Consider the following 26,254-nt stretch of genomic DNA (forward strand, 5'->3'; position numbering starts at 1 on the left):
AATTTATTGCTGCAATAAAAAGAACAAGACCAGAGAGCATGTTAGAGTGCTCACAAGTAGCGAACCAAATAAATATTTATTTCGACTGCGGGAGCTGTATGTGTAATAGAATACATATGCGCTTTAAACCCCACCTCGGTCAACCACAGCGTATCTCTACAAAGTCATTATTGATAACAAGCTCCCATTTCCTTTTTTTCTTTTTCCTTTTTTTTTCTGTGCTGAAGTTGCACTATTCAAAACTGAAGGAGTCAATACTACCAGTCCCTTGGGAAGAGCCATGCCAAAAATAAAGGTGACGCARCTTACTAAAAATACGTGAATGAAACTTTAAACTTTATGAACTATTTCCCAATATCTGGAAGAAAACTGTAAGCAAGAGCATTAAATCGAGTTGAATGACTGAAAAATAGCTCTCAAAAAGACCACCTAGTTCAAGGAAACCGCTTCTCCAYTTTAAAGGGGAAATCCATTTGAGCACATAAGGGAATTCCTTTAATTTTCCTTTCCTATTTGGTTCAACCATTATTCCTACTCTCTCATGCGCAAAGCTGGATATTTTCCAGAGATTTGTACAAAGGACTAGTCCCCTTGATCGTGGGGAAGGGGATGAGTGAAGCCCCACACCATCAACCACCCCAGYGGCAGCACGGAAAGCAGAAACAAGCTCTTCCCGGCTAAAGAGAGCGTGTTGCTAAGTTGCTATTCCCAAACACTGTTCTTTCCGCTGCAGCCCCAAGGTAAAAGGAAACCCAAGCCTTCAAAGCCCCTTTCCGCCTGGCTTTCCGAGCTCGCCGGGGTCGCCCCACAAGCGCCCTCCGAATCCAAGCGGCTCCGGCGCGGGGAGGCCGAGGAGGGCGGCCCACAAACACAGCGGTCCTTGCACACACTGCAGCGACGTTCGGCTCATCGCCTGCAGCCCGAGCTTTGCGCCAGCGCTCCCAGTTTCCTTGGTCATCCTGGGGAACTTAGCAAGGTTTTTAGGAAGCCAGACCCGGCCTCAGCACTCCTTGATTTGGTGTTTTTCCCGAAAGTGTTAGCCCTTGCTGAGCTGGAGGTTATTGCTGCTTGACACCTGCAACAAACTCCTCAGATCTGCACAGGTCCCTCTCCCTACAGCCTCTAAAGGCCACAAGGATCCAAGCCTCAATTTGGGCTTCCTAACACCTGCTGCCACCACAAGTGTCCCTACCCTTTCCACAATGCTCTCCTTGCACACAGCATCCTCCAGCCCCTGCCAGGCTCATTGGAGCTTCTACCAGGGATTTCAGAGCAGGACCTAGTACTGCAAAGATCCTCTTGATTCCCTGAACACGAGCTCTGCTCTTAGCAATGCAGCCCAATGTGCAGCAGGCATTTGCTGCCGCAAGGGCCCGCAGACTCACGTGCAGCTTGTTGTCCACCAACAGAGCTTGGTGGACAACAAGCTGCTTGGTGTTTGGTTCTGCAGAGCTTGGTGTTTGGTTCTGCAGAGCTGCTTCCTTGCTGGCTGCCAACCTGTCCTGGTGCACGGGGCTGTTCCATCCCAGCCTCAGGACTTTCCACTCATCTCCACTGAACTCCTGCTGTTTCGGGCCCCAGGGCCCTCCTGCAGATGTTCCTCCCAGGCTGGTGTCAACCAAGGACTTGCGGAGGGGATGCTCCATGCGGTGCTCCAGGCTGCTAATGAACAAGTGATGGTGCCCCAGGGTGCCCAGGGACGGGCACATGCACCTGGGGTGGTTGTTTAGGGACACGCGGTATTGGGGAAACGCAGTATTGTGGCTGCAGGGACTGGGTGCCAGCAGGAGCAACTTCTTCCTCCCGGATGCTCATTCCTGGGTCTTCCCCTGCTCCCCGCTCAGTTCTACCAAGATTATACACCTAGGGGTGAGGTGAGCTGCAGACCAGAACTGATATACATTAAAAATAAACTAGTTCATAAAAAAAGTAAAAAAGGAGTTATTTTTAGGCCCAGCTCAGCTCTCCAATCCAGGTCACTATTTGGTTGCTCAACCGTTTGTACCGGAACAACGGCAGGAGAGTGTGGAGGTGGAAATCGGCTCAGCAGGAAAGTGGGAGCTACCTAAACTGGCCATTTCTTTCAAGGGCACTGCTAAATTGTGGCCCCAGTTGAATGATGCTTCCAGAAAGAGCTTATAGGAACCAAGGGCTTCTACATGTCTGAGGTTCTCCTGCTTACTGGTATACAGCATCTCAACAGATCTGTCTCACAGTGGATTTCACTCAAAACTTCATGGATGAAGTTTCTTATACAGGCTTAGCAAACTTCAGCTCAATATCCTAAGGTGAATAAGACTGCAATCATTTGCAAACTCAGAGGAGAGAAAATATCACACAATATTTATATAGAGAATCGATGCCGTTATTTATATTAGTTTTGATTAGAATTCTCTTTCCTAGCTTAACATACACATGGATATAATGTGTATGCATTATGCATTCAGAATGAGCTTGGAAATGAGMTATGAATGCATTCAGACTAAGCTTGGAAAAAGCTATTAGACAAATATACACATTTAACCAAACCATTTCTTCTCATGTAAACCCTGTGACAGTGAGATGCCTTAAGATGATGCTCATGGGACCCAGAACATTATTCCCTTATGGCTACACTGCCGTCCTCCCACACTCTCCCGTCTCAGCAAGTTCTACTGAAGCTTCTGCCTTGAGGTTCAAGCTGGGGCGACCTGCACCGTCTGGATGGGAGCCGCTCGCTGGGAAGCACCAGCTTGCACGAGGCTGCAAGTCTCAGACGGTGTCAGCTGCTTGTGGAAGGTGCAAGGGGAAAGCTGCGGGGCCCGGCAGACCAAACCACCCATTTAGTCTGTCTCTCTTGGAACGCCGGGAGGCCTCCGTGATCTTTGCACAGTCTTTGTGAGCACACACAGAGGTGGATCCTTAAAAAAGGAGCTGGAAATCCCTGTCAATTGAAATGTAGCTTCATAATATGGGCTCGAATACAATCTGCAAGCCTACAACCATGCAGTATTAACAATGTACGTATTGCCAATAGCAACAGAAATATTTTCTTCTATTTCTAGAACAGTATTTCTAAAAAGAAGCAGGTTAGTTCAACACTCCACCAGGTAACTGAAACAAGAACAACGGTTTATCTTATTCCAACAAAATCTGTTTTTCTGCCCCAAAAAAACAGCTCTACAGATCCCGAGGGCTGCAACAGCCAGAGGTCCCAGCCCCAACCCAGCTGCCTTAGTGGTCCTACTGGACATTTGTATGTGAATGAGCCACGGACAGGAACAGACTTAAGTAATACCATTAAATGATATAAACACTCGTGCTTGTTATAGGACAGGATGTCAAGCTGTTGTAACCTTTTGACATCTTCTACAAAAAATATTTGCTTTTTGAGACAACTGTCGGCAAGAAATCTCAAAAACCAAATCTGAGCCCACTAGAGCAAAGATAGAGGCAGGAATGGAGGGAGACAACTGAAAAAATAAACTCCTACTTACTCTGTTTGGACACATACGAAGCACTTTAGAGAGGAAAGCGAAAGTCCCTGATACCACAGTCAGATCAGAGACTTATTATGAAATTCTAAAATTTTCCTGACTTCTCATAACTTGCAAAGTCAGTAAAGAAATGAGAAAAGGTGATTTTTGAGAAGATATTTGTTGAGACAAGATGAACACAGCATTCGCACAAGTAGGAAAACAAAAGTGAGCGAGGCACTGGAGAAGGGAAGCGCCTCTGATCTTTGGAGTTAAAACAGCTTAACGGAATCAGGGCTGTTACCATAGGGAGGAGGAAGAGGAGGAGGAGGAGAGCTCTGGAGCCTGGGGAAAGTGGAATGCAGGGTGGGGAAAGGAAACGGGCCCAGAGCTTTGAGCTAAAGCTGGTTTAGGGTGGGACCATTTTAAAGCCAGGGTGTAGCCAGGGAATAAGCGCCTGGGTCTAAAGCAATGCTTTTGCTTTCCAAACTTGAAAATAACCTGACCTAACCCTTTAATAACAGAAGCTTAAAATAGTCATTCGCTGCGAGGAGTGCACCTTAATAATCTGACCAGCCCGGAGCTGCTGTTAGGGGAAAAAGGAGGATTCTCCACGGAGCGTCGTGGGCAGAAGGTCGCAGCAAACTCGGCGCTCTGGCTGCAACCTGCGGGGACTTGGGGACAGTAAAGAGGGTGCATCAGGAGCCCCAAGAGAGTAGCAAAGAGCCTAGAAATCCAGGCAGGCTCCGGAGCCCGCGGAATGCAGAACAGCGGCTAAGCCGATTTTGGCACCAAGGAGGAATCCTGGGGGTGGCATCGGAGCCGTAACCCTCCGGCTCTGCCTTCCGGGGAAACCCACCATCGCCTGCTGCTGAAGGGGGGAATGATCTCCCAACCTGAGAACATCTTGAGCAGCGACTCGGCTACAGTGAAGCCAGCTCTAATACCTGGCACCAAAACCCATTTCACCAGAAATGGGGGAATGCAGTGATTATGTTACCTTGCAAGGTGGTAGGATACTTGAAATTTTCCACTATTTATCCTAAAAAAAAAAAAAAATCCCATATCTTTACAAGAAGCTGATTTTTTTTTTAATATATATTGCACAAAACAATCATTTGCTAAAAAAGCATCTTTGAAGACCTCAGAGTAATTTCAGACGTCTACAGAAACACTCCCCATCCTCCTTGTAGGTTCCTTGCCTAGGAAGGGACCAACCAGCCAAAAGGCAAAGACATCCTCTGCCTGCCACATCCACAGCCCAGTCTGCAAGGGGGAAAACAGCTCAAATCCAGGTCAGYTTACAGAGATAAGAGTCCCTATTTAGGGGACTAAACTGGAGAGCTATACTCTMAGACAAAATGCACAGAGAGGTTGAAACATATAGCAACTGGAAACAGAAAACAGAGCCCCACGCAAGTTTTCATTATTTATTTACAGAGGCTACAAGAGCAATCAATAATAGGAAACTGCTGCTGATAAAACCTTAATGCAAGAGTAACTTGTAAGAACTTTAGAGGCCTATAAAGGGGAATATTATTACAGAAAGCTGGAAGATTATACAGGTTTTACAAAAAAACAAATCTTAAAGAGTTGCTTAAGTAACTGGCTCCTGAATACAAACAAGTAACAGTCATTTTTTTTTCCTCTTCTAATTATTCAAGGCGTTTATTCCACAACACGGATGAAAACATTTGAGAAATATATAACATAACASAGACAAAACAAACTTTAGGGTTAAAAAGAAAGCAAGCTAGATGGCTGGGAAACCGAGGTTGAGAAATGGTTTTGCAGTAACTTAATTTCCTCAACTTCTATTGAAAACAGATTTTAGTGCACAGTAGCTCGAGCGCAGAAGCCGCCGAGCAGCGGATGATTCACGGAGCAACGCGCTGGCCAAGGCTGCTCACCGGCACCTGGGCACGTGGCGCGGGGCCCTGCTGCGCACAGGGTCACTACAAAACACGCTGCAAAACCAAGTTATGCAGAGGGGTCGGTGATCCTCAGCTTCCTAAGGGGGCAGGAAAAAATCCCGTCCCTTGCAATAACTGCCCATGCTCTAATTTTACCTCTAAAGACAGCGGGGCAAGGTCAGGATTTGAAGATTTCCATGGAAAAGCACAAGGGATGCAGGAAGCCTGATAGTTTGCTCAGAAAAGAACTCTTTTACAAGTGTAAAATCCAAAGAGAAGGGACAGTTTCATTTACCTGAGCTCGGACGGGTCCCCGGACCTCACCTGCACGAAGGGAGCTGAGAGTCGAGCTAGACCGAGCTCCTCCTGCCTCTCAAAGAGGAGGGTCTCAAATCACATCCCGCTACAGTCGCTACGTGCAAGCAGAGAGAGCCAGAAGCTCCTCAATTCAGAAGCATCTTCCAAAGTGATGTCTCTGATCTGTAATTCATTTCATTCCACAGCCAACTGGCACGAAAAGCACTCGAAGCTTCAGGGTACAACACTCAGAAGATGTGTGGGAGTATTTCCTTAGAAATAAATTCCTGAATCAAAACTATGCTTGAAATAAAATATTAATAAAAGCCATCAATAAATTCCTCAATAGACAGTGCCCCTCACACACGCTGGGACCAACAAAACCCTCCACCACACACAAGAAGTAAAGAAAATGTGACACTTGGTTAGTTTAACCCCTCTTCTAGTGAGGACAACTGATCCTTTCATTGGCACTTTCAAATGCATTAATTTCCGCAGTCCAAATACTCAAAACTTGTCATCCTGTAAAAAGTTTAACTAATGTTTTTGGAATAGTAACTGAGGGAGTGGAAGGGGACAAGAAGTTCAAAACTAGAGACTTTATTAGAATTTCATGATCATCTTTGATATTATAACCGATTTGCACCTGTTTCTACAGAAAACCTACAAAGGTCAAAGAGTAATTTAAGTGAAAGGCAGACTTGCTCTGTCAGCACTTGGTAAAGATGATTCTTTGCTCAGTTTTGAGGTTGCAAATTACAAAAGCCTGTTATTAGGGTTACCTCGAGGGATTGCTACTCCAGGGAAATTCTGCTGGAGGAGAACACAGAGGTGCCTGTTTCCTATGGAGGAGAACACAGCGACACCCTAAACAACCCGAACACCCTGCGGAAGCAGGGGCAGGCAGGASAAGTGTCTTATGCTAAAAGGAGATGGCGAGTTAGCGAATTGGCAGGCGCGGGAAGCATGGTCCCTATCAAACCCTGCTCACCGCAGCCGGGCCGCTCTCCGCAGCACAGCCCAGCCAGGAAAACCAAAGCAAAAAGCAGGAAGTCGCTGGAGCCCGAGACGCTTCTCCACTGGTGCCCGACTGAGAACAGCCGAGYGCTGAACCACATCCCCCGTGCAGCATCTCCACCCAGGGCAGAGTCTTCTGCAAATCTTATTTGGTCGCTTTTTCTTGCGGGAAGCGGATATTCTCTGAGAACCGCTTGCTTCTGTGGCTCTTTCCATGATACGAGATTATCATTAACAGGATTAAAATGAAGTGTCTGGGGTAATCTGCAGCGCGATCAGATTGCAAGCCTCCCTGCAGCATCTGGAGTAGAATCGACTGAACCAGAAAGATTTTTCCTTTCAAGATAAAATCTGTATCTGTTTTAGCCTCCATTTCATCAAATTTAAGCACAGTCTACTTAAGTAGATGGGATGCTTTACTACATCCTGCCTGTGTTGATAAGAACATCTGTTTCCCACTGAAACAAGCAACGCGACTAACTGTAAACGAGCTGCTAGACCTTGCAAAAATGAAACAGATCTTCAAGCTGTGCTACTTGCAGCACCTACTTTCCAAAAATGTGGCTCGCATCTTGCTCAAAGAGCACTGCAAGAAAGACCAGATGAGGATCCTTGCAGTTTCTGCAGAAGGACACCAGCACTGAGATTAAATTGGATGCTGCCAAATCTGTTTCCCCCTGCCAGGCAGCTTGTGTTGCCCTGCAGCAGCCGCCTGCAAATAAATGGCACCCACGTTATCCCACAGCCAGGGCCTTCTGACCCAACAAACCACCAAATAGACCAAAAAATGAGAAAGTCTCCAAGAATAAAAATGTTCTGGGTAACTTTTCCTCTTAGCTTATTTACCAAACAGCTTCCAAGACCCACCTCCTTGGCAGAATCTTTTCATCCAGGCTACAAACAGCACGGATGGAGACCCTTTCAAGCAAGGGAGGGAACAAAGAGCCTTTGACCACGATGTTCGTCTCGGGGAATTAAGCCTGACACTACTGAATTCCAAGCCAATTTTGAACTGAGACTGAAGAACCGAAGGGCAGGACCACCTCCCAAAGGCCGAACCCTCTCCTGCAGAGGGAGATCCTTGGTGGAGAGGAGCTGAGCGCGCAGCTCGGGGCGATGTCCGGGTGCCGGCAGGGCTGCGGGTACCAGGGCTGCAGAGGCGGTAGCCAAGCAACGGAGGGGATGGAGCCGTTCGCAAGACGGCTGCTTCCACCTGCTGGAGATGGGAAATATTAATGCGAGACAGACGGACCCTCCTGCCGCAGGGACAGGGGGATGCTCCGAGTCTGTCCCTGCCTGTGCGCGGGAAGGGAACCGATGGCACCCGAGGGACCGACTCCAGCAGCCTGCAGCCAAACCAGGCACCTGTGTAAAGGGGCACGGGAGAGGCTGAATGTGCACAGACCTCCAGGCTCCTAAAACCTTCTCCTTTCCACCCCAAGCCCCAGAGACGAGAGAAATCAGCCTGGGGAGGGGGGTTCCTGCAACCGCTGGGATCGGGACGCTCCCCCATGTGCAGAAAGGGCTCCCCGACACCAAGGCAGCACCCCCGTTCTGCAAGCTCACATGAGACACACATCTCCTCTTGCTCTGCACATGGAAGAGGCCGTCGGCCTTCACGTATGGGAGTAGGATTGCATCTCTATTCAGCCCCACAGCTGGCTAGTATGGAGAAACTGGGTAGCTCATTGTCCAAATACATCCTCTTTTGCATCACATAAAACACCTCTTTAATTGGAAATTATTGAAGACAAGGTTCAGAAGAAATGATTTGATTGCATCTGCTGACGGAGCTGTCTCAGCACTGCACTGAGGCAAGCCCAGAGCCGTCTTCCTCCCAGCCATAGAGAGGTAAAGAAGAGAATTTACCTTCATCTAATTCCTTAACAGTTAGGAGTGAAATGCTACWGACACCATTCATCTTCCAGCAATATCATCTCTTATATTTTGTGCTGCTTTCAGAAGAAACTCAGTCTATGACCAGTCTTTTAAGATCAGCATCCTCTTCTGCAGAACTCCAGTGCTTGTGGCTTGCACCATGTACCTCACAGATGGTGTGTTTGGAGTGTTTTTATGGAACTTTGTTAAAGGATTTGTGTGAAAAGCATTTCAAACAGTCAACACTGAGGCTTTACTCAAAACAGTCCAAAAATACACACCTTACAAAAAYAGGACTCATCATAAATCATTCTTATCTTAAATTATCTGGCATCTTCCTTCTAACCAAAGTTGTTTAGATTTTATCACCAGCCAATKAGAATAATTTCAGGCAAGCTTGCTGCTGCAGCTAGCTGTAAAAGCAACTAACTAAAGATATTTCTAGACAGTTGCCCATTCAGTTAAACATCAATGAAAGCCAAATTTAACATTCATGTATCAGCAGGTATGTAGCTTAATTTTTTTCTCCGATAACATAGTCACTGTTCAGACTCTCAGTACTAGTCATATTGCCTTTTCTTATTATTTATTTGTTTTTTCAATCTAAATTTGTCAACCTAAGGGCATATAATCTGACACACCCTTCCCCTTGCCGGCTTTCATCACGTACCAGAATGTAACACAGGTTATCTATGGCACAGACCATGAGTTTCAAGTCAGCTTTAGGGAGTTTAATACCACACTTCCTCTCGAGTCCTTAAAAAAACAGAATTCTCTATCAATAGTGTTCTTGGATCTAAAAATAGGCATCAATTAGTCAATCAAATAGGACAGTTATCTTCATTTTGAGACAGAAAAAAAGAACTAGTCAAGATACAAAAGGAGCCCAGAAAACATTTTTCTCCCAGGTTACACTTTCRAAAAAAGCAGCCATTCATCTCGGACTAGAAGTAGCCCAGACACCAAAACACATTTTAAGCCTTAGAGCCTCACAAAAACATTATTCTTAGAGCTACCAAACACATTTCTCGCTATTAACAGCAACAAGCTACGGTAGCTTTCTTATTCTTGAGAAAGTGACACCTGGATAGCAGGCGGCACTGAAGATAGTATCATTAAGACTCACTAAATTACACCTATATGTGGTATAATTACTGCATCAATATCCTATGCAAGGAAAATTCTTCAACCTTGACATGAAGTGCAATGAGTTTGCACACCTGCTGAAATAAGTTCCAAGCTTTTATCTCATTATTTCTGGTAATTATAATGGTGTTTTTGGAGGGTGATTTAAGCCATTCTATATTCAGGACCAGACAAAACCACCAGTCTCTTTCACAGAAGGACTGGCCTGCATTGCAGTGACACTAGACCTGACAGTGCTCCCATCAACACCTGGCAACTGGGATTCCCACATTTTCCAGTTTACGACAGGCTAATGTATTTTTGAGGTTGGTAAGACCATAGCATAAACAGATCGTGTTAACTCTGCATTGTTGATGCCAGGAACGAAAAGCAAAAGGAGGACTTACTCGTGTCTCTGCTGTACGGCCATCCTGAGGCAGGTAGAAAAGATGGCATTGGAGAACTCGCCCTGCTGTCCTCCTCCACCTGCTGCGTGATGTGACGCACCGTTTCTTTATTTTTCCTGTTCTTCCTGCGCCCCGTGGGCTGCCAGCCATCCCCGACACCCTGCTCCGAGAACGTGTTCGGCATTGCACCATCCTTGGCAGAATGCAACTCGCTCCCTCCGTAATGCGACGGCGAAACCTGCTCCTCTTTGATACGTAAAGACCCATAGCCCATGTCACTAGACCAAAGGGACTGGGAGGAAACGTCCTCGTGGCTGTCTGTTTTTGGTTCCGGATCCTCTTTTCCATAGCTGCTTCCTCCTTCGTGGCAGCTGGCAATGGCAGAGTCTCCGGAAGAGTTGGCCGGACTCGTCCGCCGCGCGAGCCAGGGGGATATACTCCTTCCAGCCACAACTGCCGAGATCAAAGCATCCGTGCTGCTRCTGGAAGGAGCTCCGAGTTCATAATCAACAAGGTCATCCGAGGCATCGGACTTTATACTGATATCGAGAGCCGCTTTTATGAAATTGTGACAGGCTTGCACAATATCTGTCATCTGCAGGTAGCTGGCAGCGGACATCACCTCGATGACGTTYCTGCTGGTCAGCGCTAGGTGCGCCGAGTACATGAAGTCAATGATGGCTTTGAAGCCCTGCGCGGTGACAATGTCCAAGTGGGTGACTGTGGCCTGGTCGGACGTTTTCTGCACCTGGCAGTACAACGTTTTGAAGTAGCGACTGCTCCCGAGCAGCACGTTTTTGTGAGCCTTGAAGATCTTGCCCTCCACTATAATGCAAACGTCACAGAGRATGCCGTGCTGCCTCTGCTCGTTGAGCTCCCGGAGCAGGTGACGGTAGTGGGACGCAATCTCCATATCTTCCTTTCGGTTATTCATTTGGAAATCTTTGTGTTTCCGCTTCCACAAGTCCTGTATGGAGAAGAAGCGGACAGTATTACACCAAAAATCAGAGTTCACAGACGTTTTCCAAGGACTAAGCAAGACAAACCAGCTTGTAGCCAATAAGGTCCACCTTGAAAGAAGGTCACAAAACACAACCGCTGCCGAGAAAGGCGGCACATTCATTAAAAGCTGCGGATTATTTATGCTGGACTTGAATAATTTACATTAAAAGGGACTAGATTTGAAGCACAATCCTCCAGTGCCTGAGAACACTCCAGACTCACGTTTCTTTAAACGACTGCAGCCTCCTAAGAAAACCTATCTTGGGTAAAACGTCTGTCAGTTTTTACTGCTTGAGTTCAGYAAAGCTTGCTTTAAAAGAACCGCTACGTCTGAAACCCTGCTGATAGATCAAACTATTGAAGAGCATTCTGCAATATCTTTCTTGAGGGGAAAAAGCAGGACGCACAGTACACTGAACAACAAGTAAGTGCCTCAAAGAGACAACTGAAACCAGCTATTTCCTTTGCTATGTTGCGATTGAGGGGCTAAAAATACCAGTTTTAGGTCAGAAGAGCAACAGGCAAATCCAAGGCCACAGATCGAAGTCCCCACCCAAACTAAACTGGCAACRGCTCAGAACTATGAAATTAATGCTATTTGAAGCTTAACTACTTATCAGCACAGTATTTTTAACTTCACAATAAAGAGTACTATTTCCATGCCTTATCTGAGTTTACRCCACCACCATCCAAAGATATGTAAGGAAATTCTAATAGTCACCTAAACATTCATATTTAGGAAAGGAGGCTCCTATAGGCAAGAAAGCAGAACATCCAATCGGGCTGATAAAAATCCATAGGACTTTTGATAAATCTTCCCGAAAACGTCACAAGATGCTCCAATGAAGCCTAGTTAAAACTAGTAGTATAGACATCTTGCAAGTTATTTCTAAAATTAGCCTCCTCACATACTTCAAAACAAGCAAAAAACAGTTAAACGCAAACTGCAATCAACAGCACAAAGGAATTTCAGAACGAACTTTCCCTTGCTGGCAAAGCACAAATATAAGAGAAGCAACGTGTCGTTACGGACTAAACATACGCATCCCGTTCCATAGGGTGTTCGGTAGGTCACTGCGACCACACGGTTTAACTTGCTGCCYATTTGGCCTCTATGAGAGTCTCGCTGCCCTCCCAGCTCGCRGAGGCTCCTGCTCCAGCACCGTGCACGTCAGCTCAAACACCTTCGACTTCAAAACACACAAGGTACCTGCTATCCAAGGTGGYTGGCAGCRCCAGGACACCCTCAGCGTGCAGTTTGCACTATCCCAGCAGATAACAGCTTCAGAATTCCACACCCACCTTTTGAATCGCATTTTTTCAACTTCCTTAGCATTATTTTTGGCAGTTTATCCAACATGCACCACATCTACATCTTGATGCCAAGCTTCAAATACCACGCAGCAGAAGTTGAGGCTCTAGCTAATCAAGAGCATTGAGTTGCCATACAAAAAAAGAGCATCTCCCCGTTTCTTTCAAAAGCTTCGATTGGTTCTGCTACGGTAACCTCCACCTCCAAAAACGATACCTGGGTCCTCAGCTTCCATGCTCCAAAGGTGGCTGCCACAGCTTCAAAACGTCTTTGTGCTTGAGAGAACCACCTATTAAGGGAGGCTGACAGTTCAGTTTTGTCTTTCTCCCAGAAACCACGACTGCATCTACTTTTAGGAGCCGAAGAGTCGGCCCAGTCCCCTCAGGAAATACGAATTGCCACAAAGGATCAAGTGAATTGTCCATCATCCATCCTATCTTCAGCTGCTGCCATATCCACGTGCTTCGGAGGAAGATGCAGGAACCTCAGAGCACACAATTAGGGAGTGATCACACGGTTTCCAAAGCAGCATTTCCCTTTGCTGTTCCCTTACAGGTCTCAAAATCCACATTCCAAGGCTGATCTTCCTGGAATGGGTTGAAATAAAAAAGGAGGTAATTTTCCATTCCTCATTTTGGTCTAGATTAGCATCAAGATCTTTGTTGATACAAAGACATTTGTTGATATTATCTTCAGTTTATGCAACATCTCTGCTTGGATTTCCTCTCGCCTGTTTTCCACCTTGAAACCCCCTTGGGATTTTATTTCTCTGCCACTTCAGACGCTTATTCCGATTATTTTAGTGCCTTTGGATTGTCCCTCCCTGCTGATCTCTGCTTGGTACTTGACATACACCTTTTGTTTAGACCGTCTGTACCAGAATCCCAATTAATAAATTTGCCTCTTCTTCTGTTTTGATGTACCAATTTGAGACTCAGACACTGACAAACCAGGCGTTTTTTATGGATGAAGGCCTTGCTAGGTTATTTGCAAAACATCTTGTCCAAGTTTTATTATTTTCTGGTCATATTATCCTTACTAAATACCAACACGGATGCAAGATTCCGTCCCGATTTCCCTGCCACCCACCAAGCTCTGAGAGCAGACACCCTCCGGGTCAGCTACGAGTGTGTCATTAACACACGACAATTAYATGACCTTACTTTAATTGTCCACATTTCCAAGGACACTGGAGACAAAAGCAGAAGATGGGCGGATTCCTTTAGCACAAGAAAGCAAAAATACCTCATATTCTAAAATATAATTAATAGTTATTGTAATGCAAGTAAAATAATGTACCTTCCTCTATCCAAAGGAAGGACAATTGCCCATGTTCCAAGCATAATGAGACAGAGATGAAGGGGGATGACACCCACGACCAGGAGCAGCACCATCCCACTGACAAGTGGCCACATTTTTTATAGCACTCCTTTTACACTCAATTGAATCAATAAAATACCACATTTTCCAAAACAACAATTCTTCTTGTAGATGTCTTGATCTTCCCCTGTCTAGAGGTTTGCTACCTTACAAAGCTTGTTCCACAGTGAATGTTTTTTCACATCATTGTACCTTTTAAATGAGAAGTCTTTGGGGGAGAAAATTAAATATGCCTCAAATTCAGAGGAATTAATTAGTTTTCTGTCTACCCATGTCAAACCAGCACATCCGTTTAATGTCAAGGATCACTAGGGAACTAATCCAAGTTAAATTTAAGGCAATTTGCTAGTAGTTAAAAATTCAGCAAGCTTCAAAACCCTCTGCTCTTGTGTTTCAATTTAACATGCTGTTTTGTGGCTTTTATTTTTTCCTCTCCTTGTAACGATGTGTATCTCCACTTAAAAGAGGCTATGTAAAGATTTCTTTAGAAATGCAACCCCCTTGAAACCACTAGCAAAAGACAGAAATAAGAAACATAAAAACACTGTGGAGATTTTCAAGTTTACTAGGATGTTTTAAGCCTGGTGCCACTTGATGCATCCAAACAAGCCTCCAAGAAAGTTCTGACCAGGAAAATTGAGTAACTTTTCCCCAACCCAGGAAGGCTTCCTAGGCAAACACACTCAATCCTTGATGCTTTGCAAGGGCACAATGCTACTTGCAGGGAATATTACTCCTGTAACTTTCTAATCACAAATAAAGAACATGGATATAACTATATAACTCGTGCATCTTTTTTTTCCCTTTGTTTGGTTGGTTTTTTGCTCCTGAGCAAAGAGCACTTTCATGTRACCATAAAAACCAGACAAGGTCTTGAGCACAAGCAGATTTAATAACCACCTGCATGCAAAGTTCTGTGAAGATACAGGAGAGCTTGGTGTTTTTCCTGCTGTCACAAACCTGCTCTTAAAGCAACCATTAATAATTTCTATAAACTTTAACCCCCAGCTAGAATAAACCCAGTTCTACAAATACAGCATTTATGAAAAGTGTTTATTTTGCATCATCAGTGCAAACTGTTTGAACATAAAAACAACACCTGAGGACATAATAACAGCCTAAACAAACACAGGCTTCACTTAATGCTGCAAGGGCTCTCAAAAGAGGAAGCAGTAGCGTTTACAAAGCCTAACCTCTCAACATATAATACATATAATAAGTCCCCTGCAGAAATCTTAACACCATTAAAATTAAGGGGTACAAATTTGTCACATGTAAAATTCAGTGAATTATTTAAATCATGAAAATGAAACACAGATAAAAAGGAAAGCAGCAGCACAGATGAAAGTGTACAGTATTATCCCCTGGGAAATCGTGGGGACAAAAATAATTTCCTGGAGGTACATCATTCCCTTCACTCAGGAGAAAAACAGCAACAAAACCAGATTTTAGTTATTCTAATCAATTGAAAGCCTGATACAAGTCTTTTTGTTTTCTTTTGGGTTGGATTTTTTACTCTCTTGCAAGATGACTAAAAATTTAGGTTCCACGTTTAGGCTGCTGCATGTGTTTGAGTGCAAGTTCCTAGGCTTCAATGCAGCGCGCAGGGGTTACGGTGCCAAAATGCTCGCGGGTTTGTCACACTCTCCTCCCGCAGCCACTCTGCTCCCTAGGGAAAAGGGCCAAGCAGAACCCAGGCAAAACCACGGGCCCTTCCCACCCCCCTCTCCCTTCAGAGGGACGGGAGAACAGACTAATGCTGAACTCAAATTCCAAGAGTTTGTGCTGAATTTCCAAGAAAAATTGAAATTCCAAGGGCTGAATTCCAACTCCAAGAGTTTATCAGGCAAAACATCAACCAAGGCACTCCACTTCTCTTCCCCCCCCAGTCCTTCCAGGTCTCCGCTCCCACCAGCATTCCAGCATTTTTTAGATTCCTCCGCAGAGAAGCCCTGTAAGGTGAGAGCGGGCTCAAAACGCCTCCCTGCATAGCGGGGCACAGGAGCTACTAGTACCTTTTTATTCCAATAAGGACGACAGAAATGCACATGATCCATCACATCCACGTGGCCCGTGCAGAACACAAAGCTACAGCTGAAAGCAAACCAAATAAAAACGCTAACCTTAGAAACTGAAAAAGACACTACCCATACTTAGATTATTCTCTTAAATGGAGAGCAGAAGAATCGGAATATTGATGGAGGAAAATTCCCTGCAGACATCACTTGTGAGCGTTTCCAAGAACCAGTTTCCAAAACTGAAGTTTTTCCCCACAGGCACATTTRGGGAAGCACAGCACACAGTTTTATGAGCTTAATTAAATTTCTTTACACTAAATACGCAAACATTACATTTGTTTTGAGCAAAACTTAGGGCACAAACATAAGTAACAGCTTATGAACAATGAATAGCTGCCAAAAAAATTGTTCTGTGTGATTCAAGAAACTGATCGTTCATTGATCAAGTCATTCAAGCTACAACTGTGAACTCAAAGAGAAGCAGACAGATGTTTGTAGGGAGAACAAACCAGCTCCTTGGCCCAAGRATGTTAATTGCAACTCAGCGTTTCATAAAAACATCAATAATCACTTTCTTTATGAATGGGGATGAGCGTGTTTAACGACTGCTTAGAAAAAATGAGCATTTGTCCTTATAGGCTGGAAGCTGAAGGAAGAAAATAAAGTTTTGCCTTCCAGTTTGAGAAATACTGTAGAATTATAGAAAAGACAAGGGAGGCACATAATTATGAGTGAATTTAAAAAAAAAAAAACTCTTGAAAACTATTGTATTTTTATTAGCTTTGAGAGGTCCACTCTCAATACTCTCAATAAGTGCATGGCAAAACAACTATACAAATACTTAATTAACACCTGTCTGATGAGAATTCATTAAAGTTTTTTCTAATTTCAAGCCAAATACTACCTTGTCAACAGCAGCAAAAAAAGTCACCCCCTCCAACCATAGGAGTTCTCTAYGCAGGTGAGAACGTTACAATTCCCGCTCTGTCTGCATTAGATTTAGTCAGGAAACGCAATAACTGTGATCATATCATCATGTTACAATTGCTTCTGGCACGCAGTAAGGTAGATAYGAAAATATCGGGAGTTAAATCACAGCCAATTACAACAAAAAGTATAATATTCAAAACATCACACAATTCCAGTCATTCATCTCAGCATTAAGCTTTGCTTTGGCAATTTAAATGTGAACCACAAGCAGATCCCAATTCTGATAACCCAACCCTAAAACAGCAAGCAGCCCTCATGACACCTTTCACTCAGCACCCCAAAACTTTAAGCCAGCAATTTGGCTGTGACCTGTCGAATTATCTACCTGAAGTTACTGGAACATCATATATTTCAAGGACAGAGGAATCTCTGCACCTCCAAGAAATAATAAAGCTGGAGAGGCACAATATCAATGTGTCATAAAAAGGAAGATTTCGGAAGGTATTCTGGAAAAAAAATATTTATTAACCTTCATTAACTGTGATGGTACATGAAGAACTTTAAGAGAAAAAAAGGTCTGAAAATGAAAAGTAAGGGAAAAGCATTATTGTCTACAGTCTGGAAAGGGGGAAGTTTGGACAAATACATTTAGAAATGGGGGAAATGGGGAAGCAGGTAGGGAGAGGGCGGAGCTGCAGTTTGGGGTATAATGCTCTTACAGGAGGAAACAGCAAAGTTTTTAGTCACTTTGTTAGAGAAAGAGTGCAAACTTAAATACTCAAAACCAAAAGAACTCCAAAACGAATATTCCTTACCAGTAACAAACTGGGTTCCAGGTCTAGTGTTTCTCCTACAACAGCTGAGGACATCAACAGTCCCAGGGCAGCACAGGGAGCGCAATGTCTGCAGGCTTCCAGTAAGACTGGTATGAACTCTTGTAGGAGAAAGACAGAACTACAACAAAACACACAAAAAAAACAAGAACAGAAAAAGTTATTCACATTAAACTGTACAATTACCAGGCAATAATCACACATGCCAAAGCTCTTTCCCTCCAAGTTCACAGATATAAAACACCTAGTTATGACTTAGTAAACCAAAAATATATCAACTTAAATGTGTAGCAATGCAGTGCAGGTAATTAAAGCCATGTTACCCTTACACAACAGCCTGAGCAACAGTTCCTTCTGAAAAAGTATGGGAAAAAATATCTAATTTTAGAAGCTAAAGCTTCAAACAGATCCTTGGAACAACAATATTTCCTGTTTGGTAGCTTTTCAAAACAGTCTCACTTTAATGACTCTTTAAAGAGACATTTGTGGCCTGAAGGACACTAATTTACCTTATCTGACCTATAAAATACTCTATTTAAAAGGCTACCGATACAACTTACAAAAAGTCTGCARTGGAATATTCAGGAGAGCTTCCTCTTGAAATATTTAATTGCAAGTAATTGCAACCTACTGGCTGATGCCTTTGTAGGTTAAGAGACTAAACAATCCCCAAAACTTTGAAATTTCTATATGAAATATGCACATGTGTATAATGGGGTATACTCAGAGCTAGACTCCTCAGATAAAACATTAACATTCATGATCAGCATGTATAAAATAGGAATTTTTCTGACACTAATGCACACAAAGGTTTTCTGCCCTATTTATATGCAAAGATGCAGCCATCCTTACTACCTTTTTTTATACCTCTCTTCCACAGAGCACACTATTTTCCTTAGAATAACATACTCATTACACTTGCCACATTTAACTTCAATTTAAGTGTTCAACTAGACTTTTATTCAAAACTTAGTTTTATGTATTGTTAGCCATGGCAGAAGACTATTTTCCACAGATTTCCGATCTCCATATTTCAGATGTTTTCCATATATAGATTAGCTCCCTTCATGAAAATAATAAACCATAAAGTCAATACTGTTGATTTCTAGACGGACCCTCTRTAACGACAGATTGCAGAAGAAATATCAGAAGACAAATTAAGAAAGCTTTTCCAATACAAACTCGAGCAATTATAAATGGTGACTTAATATATTCTAATAAACAAATGAAGTAACAAGGAAAACCTGAGCAGTCTTATGGCAATAAGCACAACTGAAAATCTTAAAAACAAATATGACCCAATTCAGGCAAATACCACCGACTGTTCTCAATTCCTATTTCAGACTGCCAAGTCTTGCCTGTCTTTAATTCTGATTGCTTCTCCATAGCAATTGTTTTGGCTAGCTTTTTAGCCCTGTTATTCAGGCAGTTTAACAAAAAGGAGAGCTGGGGGGATAACACATGCACAGGGGAAATGTCTCTGTTAGCTTGGATGCAGAAGTAATACACATTTTCACTTAGTTTTGGGACTTTCAGTATTCAGACCCTCATTTAGACCTCTGATGCAGTCACAAGATGTGCCAGAAAAGGCCAAGAGTGCTATTCCTGAGACCCTTATTTTGCAGAGCTCTTCCCTTTTCCTCTTGCTTGGACTTTTTCACCTGTTTTCCTCTTCTCATTGACCACGATTAATGGTCCTTATCATAACATAAGAGCAGTAGAATAGGCATTAACAATTCTTCAACTTTTTTGGATGGGTAAGATTTTTACACTAGCCCTTTTCATCAGTGTTATGTCAAATTTTCAAGAACCAGAAGCCATAATGGCAATGCTATGTGCTGCTGGTCTTCCTCCCGCCCTTACCAAATTTAAAAACAAACCAAGCCAACCAAACAGACTTTAAAAATCTCCACACTTACCAGTATTGAAAGTATCTTCTGTTAGCAAAAATAAACGCCACGTTTCACAGCTCTAYAGCACATGTTTTAATGAAGGCAGGGAAATGGTCTCCAGTAACAGTCTCCAAAAGGTTTATCTGAGATMCTGCAATAGAGAATTAAAAGAACAGCAGGCAAAAGTTAAATCACTACATGAAACACACACAAAAAACACATGGTGTCTTGTAATTAAAAGCAACTATTAAAAAGAGAAATCCCAAAATGYTTACTACAGACAAGGAACTATTACTTCTAGCTTCTTCAAAAGTAAACTAATAACCAAACCATGTACAGCACTATTTGCCATTTCCAACAAGTAATATCCTGAAACATTTCTAAAGTTAAGCAAAGAGATTTAGCCCTTATGTAAATTAGGGTTTACCATATAAATTACAGGACCCCTAAAAGCTTTAGACTTCAAAAAAAAAAAGAGATTGAATGAGCGTTTCAAAGAATTATATTTTTTGTGTATTCTAATAYCATAAAGATTCATTTAATATTTGTGACACCTGCCAATTTTCAACAGGCTTCATATTAATCTCATCTCACAGTTATTATTCCCATCTCCTTGCAAAGCCATTTACCCAAGACAACAAATTTCAAAATGATGCTTTTACATCRTGCAAAAGTCCGCGTGTTATCTGAGTTCTAAACCTGCCCAACGCTTCCGAATCCCTGCCTTCAAGCCAAAGCCATCCGCAAACTGAAGAGCATCACGCACAACGATACCAACTACTTTGTTTCTCTTCTCAAAAAAATCAAGATATTCTGGAAAAAAAAAAAGCAAGAAGCTATAGAGAATGACGCAAATCCTGAACAGCAGGTGAAAGCTGTTGTTGTTGGGGGGTTGCTCCTGTAAAAGCTCTGCAGCAAGGATCACAGTATTCCACCTGGTGACATTTGACTAATCCAACAGGATGCACCTTTCCTTGTGGAGCAGTGACATTGCTGCCAGTTCCTGAGACACCAGAAAATATTGCACATACTGATCCCTGCTTCAAAACGCTGTGGCACAGYGTGCGATTTCCACCCTGCTCTGCATTTCCTCTACATTTCACTTACTTGTTTCCCTAGCTCTGTCCCTGTTCCTCTCTCCAACACGGTGACCACCACGAGCTGCTTTCCTCGTTCCTGGTTTTGATCTCTGCTCTCCCTGCCACTCATCTGGCTTCGGATCCAACACCGGCCACACCATGTATTAACTGGCATTTAAAAAGCAACTACTTGACAGGGTAGGAGGCTTGAGAAATCCGGTGACGGCAAAAAAGACAGGACTTTAGCTGCAGTTGTATCTATGCAAGCTAGCAGTGAGGATTAAAAAACCCTGTTAATTCCAATTGCCTATGGCTAGAAGGAAACTTACCTGTCCAAGTGCCATTAAATTCTACAAGATGCAAGAATCCAGCAAAAAGAAAAATAAAAGTCACAGAAGTAATCTTCGAAGCCAAGCGTTCCACAATTGTTTGCGCTAGCCCAAAAGCAACATAAAAACATCTTAAAAAGAGGATTAAGGAACAGTATAACACACTGGGACTTGCCCTGAAGAAAGAATCTCCCCCCAAAACTTTCTCTCTTTTTTTTGGCCTTTTTACTTAGGGGATCTTTGCTAAAACTCCAAAATCCAGGGAGGAGGAAGAGGTCTAAGGTAAAGAGAGAACCACAGCGGTGGGAGGAGCTGGGGGAAAGAGCGCTTAAAAGATAGAAAGAGATATAAGGAATTGGGAATGATCCCAGAGGGGGGAAAAAAGAAAAAAGAAGCCACACAAACATCACCACAAAACTGCAGAGAGAAGAGGTACTCTGAACAACCTCCTTTTGCTTTATAATTCACAGTGCAAACACTTAGCACCTTGGATAGGTAGCCCCTTCTAGGTTTTAGCATGCATCTGACAACCTACATTTGGTCAACTATTATAAAGAAAATGGCACGGAGCCAAGGAGGATGCGGCGGTTTTGAAAAGCTGGGTTTATATTTAGCTGCCCTCTCACTCTCCCCAGCACCCTGGTGGGAGCACCCTGGGGAGAGGAGCAGCAGCCTCCTCAYTGCCAGGTGAGTGTCCAAAATACCCAAGCCTGAAACCAACTAATTGAAGCTCCTAATTGCTAATACCGACCATCGATTCTTCTGTTTCCTACGGAATTTGAACAGCAGTCAGAAAGTGTGTTTCCTTCAAGTGTCTATCTGTGCAAAAGGTGCAAGATTTTGTTAACTCTGCTCTRTCAGAGCAGGCAAGTTGCCTGAACTCCCAACTCTCTTCCCACAGAGGTGCTCACAGGTTGAGAAACACTAGGAAGGAAACTCGCTGGRATGGACTATGCAGTTTGCTCAAACATGATGAAGAAAGAAAAAAAAAAAATATATATATATATATATAAAAAAGGTACTTTAGTGTACATTAGCTTTAGTGTATATAAGCTTTAACAYGTTCCCTAGTATGTAAAATCCTACTCATTTTTCTAAGTAGGGCTCTTAAGTAGCTAAGTTCTTGGCACATCCTCCAACATTCTTGTTACTAAGTTTATTTTATCCATACGCAAGCTGGGAACTGTGTTTGTAAATATTTCACTCTTCCTTTCCTCCCTTATCAAAGGCTCTCCCTCAGTTTTGCCATAAGGCGAGCGTTAGGAAAGTTACAGGATCCAAAAAYGGCCAGAAAAGGCCACAATTGCATGGACTGCAATGAACTATATCCCAAGGAGAGAGGCCAAGAGCAAGCTGCAGCTCCGGGCTGCAGCACAGCTCCTCCACCTGCGTGCAGGGACGCTGCTTATCCTAATGCAGGCAGGTTTACATACGCACGGGCAACAAAACACCGCCGAGCGGAACGCATTTCCATCTAATTAGAACTGCTGCCAAGGATCTCATCCCGCCTGCAAAATATCCACAACCCACATTTCAGCAGCGGCAAAAACGAAAACAAAGGGTTCCTGAGTACGCAGGGATGGCGCTTTGGAAGGTAAAGCGACTGTTGGGAGAATAACTACGGCACCATGAGCTCTGTAAGGGATAGAGCCAGAAAATCCTCATCCAAAAATCCCTCTCCACCCAAAATTCCCATCGTGGGAAGCCAGGGAGGGTAGCAGGCTGCTTGCAATTTTAAAGAATAGACCTACTTAGAACAACTACGATCTCCTGTCCATGCACCAGCAAAGGCTTGGGAAGAGGTGAGTAAACAGGGGCCCCCGTCGCACGGAGAAGCCGGTGGCAGGCAGTTATGACAGCAGCATGTTCAATCGATAGCGGGGATGGGAACGGAATCCCAAGCAGCTCGCCCTGCCAGCCGGACTTTGCTCTGCATCCAAACACATCACGGCAGCATGAAACAGATAAAACGATTAAACTGCTTAGGGAAGTCAAGACGCTTCTCTCCTGCTTCACAAATGGGAGAAATCCCACGGCAGGCAGCGGGCTTTGCTTCTCACCCYGTCTAGCAGTCTGGAGGGAACCAAGAAAACCTCAGCCGCCGAGGGTTGTATTTAAGGCGGCTGCAACACAAACATACAGCTAGAGAAACAAGAAGTCCTAAAGAATTAATTAGTGAAGTGACACTTCGAGGTAACAAATGGAAATTTTAACACTTGAGTTCTGACAGCATTGTTGCACTTGGCCAAAACGCCCTAAAAATGCTCAGAAAACCATTARGTAAAGACTAACACCACAGGAGTCTATGCAGGCAAAATAACCTCTATCTTAGATCCCGCTAACCCCGGATCCCTCTTAGATCTGGCCTAACGTGACCCCTGAAGCCCCACTGCATGCTTTTAATACAGTTAACCGCACTATGAATACAGTTTAAGTTTCAAACACAACATATATTAAAAACACAGGTAAGCGACACATTTAAGTCGACAGTAAAGCCAAAAGCAAAAAAAATAAAACCACAATATTCATCCTTTAGTGCAAAGTGTCAGAATTTCCTAGCGTAATGTTCACGGACAGTAATGGACACAAACTGCCRGCTCCTGGGAATTATAATGCGCATATGGGATAACCATTAGACCTGCAGGTAGCTGTTCAAAGACTTAAACTAAGCCCTCTCTTTACCCTTTTGTTTGCCCATTAAACTAAGTACACAGGAGCAAGAAAAACCCCTGCGAATGCTTTTTACCAATTTAGGGGGTGTCTGGAGAGCGTTAGGGAGTGCTCTGAAGTAGCCAGGAAAGGCAGCAAGAACATTACGGGGAGAGGAGGGAAGCCTTGGGAAAGGCTGAGCTGTTTATGAAATAATTCTGCTCGGAAAGCGAGAAAATAACAGCCTGGATTGGGTGTCAGCCTGCTGCTGCGCTGGAAGACAGGAAACTTTGCCTAGAAACTTCAAAACACGCGTCAAAACGGAGCGCCTATAAAAAAAAAGGCAAAAAAATCCACACAGGCGGATAGTCAAAAAGCTTCATTGAAAAATATACTCAATCTCACAGCAGTACAGCACGATATCAGAGGAAATACAGGCATATTAACAGCAAATAACGTTCCTTTTTTTCCTTTTTGACAGAGAACTGTTGGGGGGGTTGCTAAACTGGTTTTTCTCCAAGCACTTCCAGTTATAAAAAAAACCCTCTTGCAAAGAACATATCCACTGTTGTACAACTGTCCCAGAAAACAAAGACCACGGGGAGAAAGTGGCCCATTTTCTTTAGTCTCCAAGAACCCTGTGTACAGGTCATGTTTTCCAAGGCTTAATCTTATACCTCTTAGAATTAAACGGCTTTTAAAATACACAGGAATAAACATTTAATGTTAGAATTACTAGAATACATCGGGTTTTTTTTTTTTTTTTGCACCACACTAAATTGAGTCGATCTCAAATGAAGGCCACCATACAGTCAATGACAGCTATTGCAATAGTAAATAATGCCATGCTTAGATAAGGGTGAGCCGCCCCATTCAGGACAAGCCGTATCAAAACAAAAGACCAGTTTTCTCTTTAAATTAGAATCATCCTCCTGATGCATCAAGCCAAATAACACTTTTCGGGCACATATAGAGGCAGTGCCAGCAAAAACTGCCCTGCAGTCCTCAGCCTGGCCCATGGGGCAACCGCTACCCATTTCGTGCCGGTTCCCCCAAAACACCTCAGAGCAATAAATCCTCACCACACGGTGAGAATATTCACTAGCAAGACACTCCACCCATTTCTCCACCACTAAGCCTCTCAAAACGCGGAACTTACAAACAGCGAGTGAACTCAAAGAAACAGAATTTATAGCAGCRAAGTCAAATTTCACTCCCGACACAAAGCTGCTGTACAACAAAAACGTTCAAGCAAGGTATTGATGAAAGCGTCAGAGCCGCGCAGGCACGGGAAGCTTTCCTCTCAAAATTACATTTCCATCGCTCTTCTTCACTTACCTGGTTTTTCCTTTTAATCCCCACTGCCCTCGTTAAAAAATAAATAAATAAATAAAAGAATAAAAAGAGGCTCGCCCTCCTTTTTGAGGAAGCACATTAGGAGGGGAGATGCTCTCTGTGCACATGGAATCCGCACTTGTAATAAATACTTTATCGAGTGCCAGAGCAGGGAGCTGGCTCTATATTCCACAAACCAAACGTCAAAAACGGACACAAGCGACGCAATTAAAGCACATATAAGAACTTTGGTGCAGGTGTCCCCGACGAGCCTGCTTGCAGACCGCATTTCCTAATTAGCATAGCTTTAAACAATGCTGATAATAATCCCATCCCCTAATCCACGCCAAGTGAATCATGGAGATTGCAAAATAATAATAAAAAGAAAAAGCACGCGGAATTCATTAAAGACCTGTTAAACTCCCCTTTGTTTGCCTTCTCCTCATCAGGTGGAATAAATAAATAAATAAGCCTTTTTATATTGGGGGTTTTGGGCTTTCTCCGGCCTCRCAGCGAGGCGCCCGTGATGAAGAGCCTCCTCGGGAGGCAGCCGCGTTTCCCCCCTCGTTGGAAAGGCAAATCCCTGCCGCTGTTCCAGCCCTGGAAAAGCCGCTCGGGTCCCTCCGCGCCGCCGGGGATGGAGTTATGGGGCGCCGCTCGCGTTACTTTGGGAAGTGACACGTCCATCTGCAGGGGCACAAAGGCCGCCCGCACCCCTCTCCCGCGCCCAGGCCCCATGGCACCATTCACCCCCTTTTTTTTGGGGGGGGTGTGGGTGGGAAGGCCCCCCACTATCTTCTCCCTCACGCTGAGGGGCATTCCCAGGCACTTTTGCACTTGTTACGRGCCTTATTCCAAGGAAAAAAAGCCCACCTAAGGCAAGAGCGCTGCTTCCTCCCCAAGGTGGCCGGGTGCTGTTTGTTTGTTTTAAAAGAGGGTCACTTCCCCCATTCCAGCCTGCCATTAAAATGGAGGCGAGGCCAGGCGAGCCGTGCCTGGCTTTAGGGGGAGACAATAACCCAAAACAGGCCTGGCTTAAGGAGAAGGAGAGGAAAAAAAAAAAAAAAGAGAAAAAGAGGCAGAAAGCGAGAAATCCAGCATGCTTCCCCAGGATTATTACCTCATCCCTGCTCTCTTTTTTTGGTGTTTTTCCCCCCAGTTTCCAGCCGCGCTCCTGACAAACTCTTGGTGCGAGTTGCGGCGACGCCGGCGGGGAGGAGGGGGCGGCCGGGGGGGGCCGGGGGGGTCCCCGCGCGCGCGGGAGCGGAGCCGCCGCCGCCGCCGCCGCTCAAATGCCCCCTTGTCTCCTCGGCGCTGCCTCGAGCCGGGTGTTGACGCAGCAGAAATTACCAGCTGGAAAATTCCCCTTTTGGAGGTTACACCGAGAAGGGAGGGGGTGAAGG

General features: G+C 44.2%; 1 protein-coding gene across 4 annotated transcripts in view; it reads right to left on the bottom strand.

Annotated features, from left to right (window-relative positions):
- The window catches only part of ZBTB46 (zinc finger and BTB domain containing 46), a 44,259-nt gene extending 18,206 nt beyond the window's left edge, over positions 1–26,053 (bottom strand). The window contains exons 1-4 of one of the 4 annotated variants that reach the window (XM_026041893.1): positions 25,972–26,053; positions 19,487–19,610; positions 17,550–17,688; positions 10,093–11,059 (exon numbers count right to left, since the gene is read on the bottom strand). In XM_026041893.1, coding sequence (XP_025897678.1) covers positions 10,093–11,059; positions 17,550–17,603 — 1,021 coding nt within the window. In that variant the 5' untranslated portion in view covers positions 17,604–17,688; positions 19,487–19,610; positions 25,972–26,053. Of the gene's footprint in view, positions 1–10,092; positions 11,060–15,801; positions 15,881–17,119; positions 17,241–17,549; positions 17,689–19,486; positions 19,611–20,566; positions 20,600–25,971 lie in introns of those variants that run through there. The other 3 variants (XM_026041894.1, XM_026041895.1, XM_026041896.1) reach the window with 3 other exon arrangements.
- Positions 26,054–26,254: the final 201 nt, after the last annotated feature.

The sequence above is a fragment of the Nothoprocta perdicaria genome, unplaced genomic scaffold (genome assembly GCF_003342845.1).
Source record: "Nothoprocta perdicaria isolate Ctin4 unplaced genomic scaffold, notPer1 scaffold_3, whole genome shotgun sequence".
Classification (NCBI taxonomy): Eukaryota; Metazoa; Chordata; class Aves; order Tinamiformes; family Tinamidae; genus Nothoprocta; species Nothoprocta perdicaria.